This window comes from Perissodus microlepis, chromosome 8 (genome assembly GCF_051167445.1).
Source record: "Perissodus microlepis isolate ML-2025 ecotype Zambia chromosome 8, ASM5116744v1, whole genome shotgun sequence".
In the NCBI taxonomy this organism is placed as follows: domain Eukaryota; kingdom Metazoa; phylum Chordata; class Actinopteri; order Cichliformes; family Cichlidae; genus Perissodus; species Perissodus microlepis.
Genome location: NC_140468.1, coordinates 11,866,438 through 11,872,158, shown reverse-complemented (window position 1 = coordinate 11,872,158; position 5,721 = coordinate 11,866,438). Strand labels below are relative to the sequence as shown.

Below are 5,721 nucleotides of genomic sequence, written 5' to 3'. Positions count from 1 at the left end.
ATTATTAAGCCATGGACATATATATATATATATATATATATATATATATATATAAGTATACATCTTTTCACATTATCCACTGCTATTCAGTGCAACAGTCGTCCTTACAACAGAGATCTAATCTTTGTCTTTCAGGGTCACATTTCACGGCTCCAACTAAATGAACTGAAATTTCTACGTCCTCTCAAGTATCCTGCAATAGTAGGTCTTGCCAATTATTATAAAGGGCTTGCACTGAGAATCGCTTTTTGGTACTTGTCCTGATTTCTACTAAATTACTAAAGCATTTTTTAAATTTCCCAGATGTGTCATAGAAAACAGATTGATACCTGGGGCTTTTCATTTAAAATTTCATCATCTTTGTGCTACTAAATATTATTGTGGGATTTGTTTTTGTGATGTTGAAATAACACAAAATCAGTTTGTGCAGCTTGTAGAAAAGCATTTATTGTTAACTCGAGTTTAAGCTGTCAGCACACTATTTATTCTCCATAATAGAAGTCTTTTTCTCAATAAATAAAATATGACATCATGACTGCTGACAATTTAATCTTGTTATCTCTTCATGATGGCACCTGTTAGTGTGTGGGATATCTTCAAAGTTTCTTAAAAGTCGATGTGTTAAAAACAGGAAAAATGGGAAAGTGTAGGGATTTGAGCGAGTGTGACAAAGGCCAAACTGTGATGTTTAGGTCACTGAGTGAGCATTTGCAAAACTACAGCTCTTGTGGGGTGTTCACAGTCTTTGCCCTCCCAGGAGTGAAGGCTGGCCCATATGGTCTGACAGACAGACAGAAGATTGCAAGATGATGAGGGGAAACCTCGGGTCCTGCCATACGTGTGGATGTTACTTTGACATGTGTAAGCATTGTTGCAGATAATGTACACCCTTTCGTGGAAATGGTATACCCTGATGGCTGTGGCCACTTTCAGCAGGATAATGCAATCTCACAAAGCAAAAACGGTTCAGGAATGGTTTGAGGATCACAGCAACAAGTTTGAGGTGTTAACTTGGCCTCCAAATTTTCCAACTTTAAATTCAGTTGAGCATCTGTGGGATGTGCTAGACAAATAAATGGAAACACAGAGGCTTCACCTCACAACTTACAGGACTTAAAGTATGTGTTTTGCCAGATACCACTGCACATCTTCAGGGGTCTAGTAGAGTCCATGGCTCGATGGGTCAGGGCTGTTTTGGACTAAGGGGGACCAGCACAACATTAGGCAAGTGGTCATGAAGCTTATGCCTAAGTTCAATAAGAAAGAGCAGTGTATATTATATATATGGTTAAACTGTTTTTACTGTTAAGTTATATAGATTTTTTGTTTGTTTTAATAAAATAACTCACTAAGGCTACCTTTATTCACTTACAGGTAAAAGAGTGGCTGATTATTCATCAAAGATGAATTGATTCTAAGAGTTTACTTCATTCTGAGTATTTTGAGGGATTTTTTTTAATAATCTTTTTATTATCCAATTTATTATCAATTATCTGAAAGGTTATTAAAAATGCATATATGCAATTTCAAGATGACTGAAAAAGAAGTTTAATAAACCATGAGTCCTATTTAAAATGCCTCATTTAACCTCCTAAGACCCAAACTCTTCCACGGCATGCATTTTTAATTTCTCTTTGATATTTGGGCTGATTGGGACCTGATTAATGTAAAAACAAAGAATTACCAGATTTTTTTTTAACCTGATTTTTGTTTCTAAGAAAAATAAGAGCCACATATGAGGATATTTGTTTAAAATTTCGATAGATCAGTGGCAGTATGATGTCCTCGTAAGTGGATATCAGGCCCTTGTAGAGCAAAATTGAGTATTTTGGTCTAAATAACCCAAAATGTGATGTCCACATATGTGGACGCCAGGTCCTAGGAGGTTAAGCTTATTTTATTCTTATTTAGGCTTATGCATTTAACCAGTGTTCTCTAAATGTGACAGTTTTGATCATGCACTGCTTTTGTCATTGCAAATCTAAATAGGACTGCTTTCCAATTTCCAAAATCTTGCCTCAACATATTTAAGATTAAGTGTTGGATACATTAAATAACTGGGTTGTCCTGTGTGGGGTTTTTCTTTCAGAGAATTTCCTCTCTGTATCACACCCAAACCCTTGTCTTAGTTAACAGTCTCAAATGTGGCCTTCAGGACAGAATTCAGAACAGGTCCTATCTTCTTCTCTGGCCCTTATCTCACTGGAGTGTCCTTCGCAGACCATATAAAGATCAGAGACACACTTTACTTTGCTGTCACTGCCAAAGACAGACATGCTGCCTGCTGTTGTAAAGCTCTGCTGTGGAATTTCCTACCCACATATAAGGAACATAGCAGGTAAACCTTCCACAACCTACAGAAGGACTTTCTCCTTTTTATTCCTATTCATGCAAACAATGCATTCTCAGTAAGTCTCCTAAGCTGTTTTATTTTTCATTCAATCATGCAGGACTTCAACGCACTGCCATGGCAGTGATAGGTCAGGAGATCACGCACCTGCAGCAGTGGGGACAAATCGAGAACCACGAGAGACAGCAAACTGGTTTAAATCATAATGGTAAAATATAACTGTGTTATTTTCATTAAATGTTTTAGATTGCGTTTGCCAAAATATTACAAACAGCTGTCTTTTGCAGAGGCCAAGCCAAAAGATATAAAACCTGTGCCAGCAAAAGAAGATCAGCTGTACGTACAACATGGACAAGAAGCAATGAGGAAGGCTCTCTCTATTTTGGAGGAGAAAGAAGGATGGAAGTGTGAGGTTGCTGAGGTAACATCTAATTAATAAAAATGCCATTAAAGCACTTTCATCAAAGTTCATCAAAGGTCACCGCACTCTGAAAAAATCTTGCGTTAAGTAAACAGTGGATCACAATCCTGTGTTTTTTTCCTCTTTAGAGTAATGGCGATGCGATCTGTAGCAAAGTGATGCCAGGGGGCAGGAAAGTCTTTAGGCTGGAGGCAGTGTTGGACGCGAGTGTGGATGAGCTCTATAACATCCTGTTTGTCAGAGTTGAAGAAATACACCAGTGGAACCCAAGCATACAGCAAATCAAAGTGAGAAACTCACCTTTCAACAACTTGGAAACTGGATCAACTGCAAAACTTTAAGCTATAAAAATACCAGAGTTTAAACATACACGAATACTATTTAAGCTATATTCAAAGTTTTCCAACATGTCCTGTCTGCAAATTAGTCTTTATAACCAACCTATAGTTGCATATTCACATCAACAAATGCATTTTCCGACTGCTACAAAAAATCTATACACAGGTTTTGCAAACGAAAAGCAAATGCTGTTGGTTTCGTGTGTTGTAGGTTCTAAAACGTATTGGTCTACAAACAATTGTCATCCACGAAGTTTCAACTGGGACAGCAGGAAATGTGATTGGACAGAGGGATTTCCTGAGTGTCAGACACACCTGCAAACAAAGGTCCAGCGTTTATATTGGAGGAGCAGCAGTTCAGCTGGAGTCATTACCCCCTCAGGCAGGCTTTGTAAGGTACGTCTGCAGACGAGGCACTAATCATTCATTGTCATATCTAAAATGATACTCAACAGCTTAATTGAACTTTTTCTTATATAAAGAGTCTGAGTTAATCTTAGTCATCCATGAAGGGAGATAAAATAACACAAATGGGGAAAAATTGTCTTGATGCGCTCTGACGTTTTAATTTTTCCATACAACCTCAGCTAATTTCAGTGGAGAAAAAAATATGAGGAGAGCTAAAGTTAATTTTCATAGCCAATTATATATTAAATGCTGCTGGGATGCGTTTTAGGGAAGCTATGTGGCAGTGATGCCAAACTAAATATTAATACAAGCATGATTACTTGTCTACAGTGATCAGTGATAGAGTGATGTTTAGTAGGTATAACATGCTATCGTAACATGTTCCACAAAAATAATAGCTTGGGTTAACTGGGAAAGTCATTAGAGCTGACATCATATATTATGTATTAAGTAGTGAACAGAATTTAAAGTTTGCCTAATGATGGTGCTAATTATAAAATGTAGGAGTCACCAGTAGGTGAATTTCATTTGGAGGAGATCATGGCTATTTGTAGCAAGTTTTATTCCAGTTGCTGAGATATTTTATTATGTAATCTTAAATGATCAACAGATGGGTCAAAGTTGGTGGGAAGAGCAAGGTAAATCTTAGTTTAATACATTAAAATACATTTCTGTCTGAGGTCAACCAACTCCTCCAAACCAAACTATGCACATAGATACATCTTAGGCCCCTGAAGGTTGTTATATATATCATATTTTATCATACTATTGCCAATCAAACCACCTAGCAACAGGCTAAAAATGCCTTTTTTTTTTTCTTTTTTTTTTTTCTTTTTCTTTTTCTTTTTTTTTTAAGCATTTATGCACCTTTAATAGCTTATAAAAGAAATTTTAATTCCCTGGCCAACAGCATGAAAAGGCCAAAGAACCACATGCACTGTATGATTACTGATAATTAAAATAAAGACAGGCGAGGCTAAAAGAAATTTGAAAACTAAAACACATTTTTTTGCGTGAGTACAGAGCTGAGCATGGACCAACCTGCATCATCATACAGGCCCTGGATGAAGATTCAACGAAAAGTCGCTTCACGTGGCTTCTTAATATGGACGTAAAGGTAAATTCATTAATTAATAAATGTAAATCTGCACATGCAAAATAATGCAGGGTTCTATTATACATTACACGTATACAAACTGGCCATTTCACACTGTATATGTTAAACAACTCATGAACAAAAACAATGTACACATTTCCTCTGTTCATGTAAAAGTGAACTAAATGAGAAGATTTTTCTTATTGCATTTCTCAGGTTTTCCTTTTTAAATCCTGTCAGTAAATGTAATGCACTGTGTACAAGTCAAAATCTCAGTGTTTGCTTTATCAACTGCATGTCATGGTGTTTTAGAGCTGATCGAGAGTGCTCTTCCCTCATAGAGATGGTTGAGCTAAGAACAGCAAGAAAAGGCCATGAGATGTGGTTCAAAGCTTGGGAAAATAAGTGGACTCTGTGTTAATATTATTCAAAAGCGAACAATATCTACATATGAACAATGCATAATTATTGTACAGCAGCACACCACCTACCTGCACCTCACTCTCTCTTTTTGTTGTTGACTGACAGTCAACAAATACCATTCAGGCGTCTAATAAATGTCACTTTATTCTCAGGGCTGGCTGCCAAAGTCTATTGTCAATCAGGCTTTGCCTCGGGTGCAGCTGGATTTCACCAGACACCTCCGCAGACGTCTCAGCCTTGGCTGACTCAGTCACTTGGTCTGTGTGACACCCACACCACAGTACCACCTTGTCATTGCTCACAGAAGAAGATGGGTGGCACAGTGAATGCCTGGTTACTCGGCGAAATGCTACAGTTTTAAGGAGATAGGAAATGCAGTGTCTTATTTTTACACAGCAGAGCTGGCAGAGATCAGTGCCAGCCTGGCAGAAGAAGACTGGCAATTATTGTCACATTGTGCCACTCAAACCTCATTAAGATTTGATTAAGAGGCATCACTTGTCTCTTGATACACCCTGTATATGACTGGACGTAGTTAATAAAGTGCTTGAATGTGTTTCAGTGCCTGTGATTTATTTCTAAGAGTTAGATCAGACAGAATGAATGTGTGAACTGGATGTTTTTGATTGAAACACACTTAGTCATGATGAATGCGCACCACTCAGGGGAGTAAAAAAGATCAAAG

The 5,721-nt window shown here is 37.5% G+C and overlaps 1 protein-coding gene across 5 annotated transcripts; it reads left to right on the top strand.

Moving 5' to 3' along the window:
• The first annotated feature begins 104 nt into the window (after positions 1-104).
• Positions 105-5,592, top strand: star2 (steroidogenic acute regulatory protein 2). Of its 5 annotated transcripts, none has more exons than XM_084937533.1 (8): positions 105-201; positions 743-2,338; positions 2,451-2,558; positions 2,638-2,771; positions 2,900-3,058; positions 3,321-3,505; positions 4,541-4,634; positions 5,189-5,592. In XM_084937533.1, the coding sequence occupies exons 2-8, from the start codon at positions 2,275-2,277 to the stop codon at positions 5,279-5,281; spliced, it is 837 nt and encodes a 278-aa protein (XP_084793659.1). In that variant the 5' UTR covers positions 105-201; positions 743-2,274; the 3' UTR covers positions 5,282-5,592. The 5 variants fall into 5 exon arrangements, with proteins under 5 accessions (XP_084793659.1, XP_084793660.1, XP_084793661.1 ...); XM_084937534.1 differs by having other exon boundaries at positions 107-201; positions 758-2,338; XM_084937535.1 differs by having other exon boundaries at positions 108-861; positions 2,221-2,338.
• Positions 5,593-5,721: the final 129 nt, after the last annotated feature.

What these genes read in the sequence shown, in the direction of transcription:
- star2 (XM_084937533.1), top strand. Translation starts at nt 2,275, where the DNA reads ATGCTGCCTGCTGTTGTAAAGCTCTGCTGTGGAATTTCCTACCCACAT. An exon ending in AACTGGTTTAAATCATAATG is followed by an intron (nt 2,559 to 2,637) that starts GTAAAATATAAC and finishes TGTCTTTTGCAG; the next exon opens with AGGCCAAGCCAAAAGATATA. An exon ending in GGAAGTGTGAGGTTGCTGAG is followed by an intron (nt 2,772 to 2,899) that starts GTAACATCTAAT and finishes TTTCCTCTTTAG; the next exon opens with AGTAATGGCGATGCGATCTG.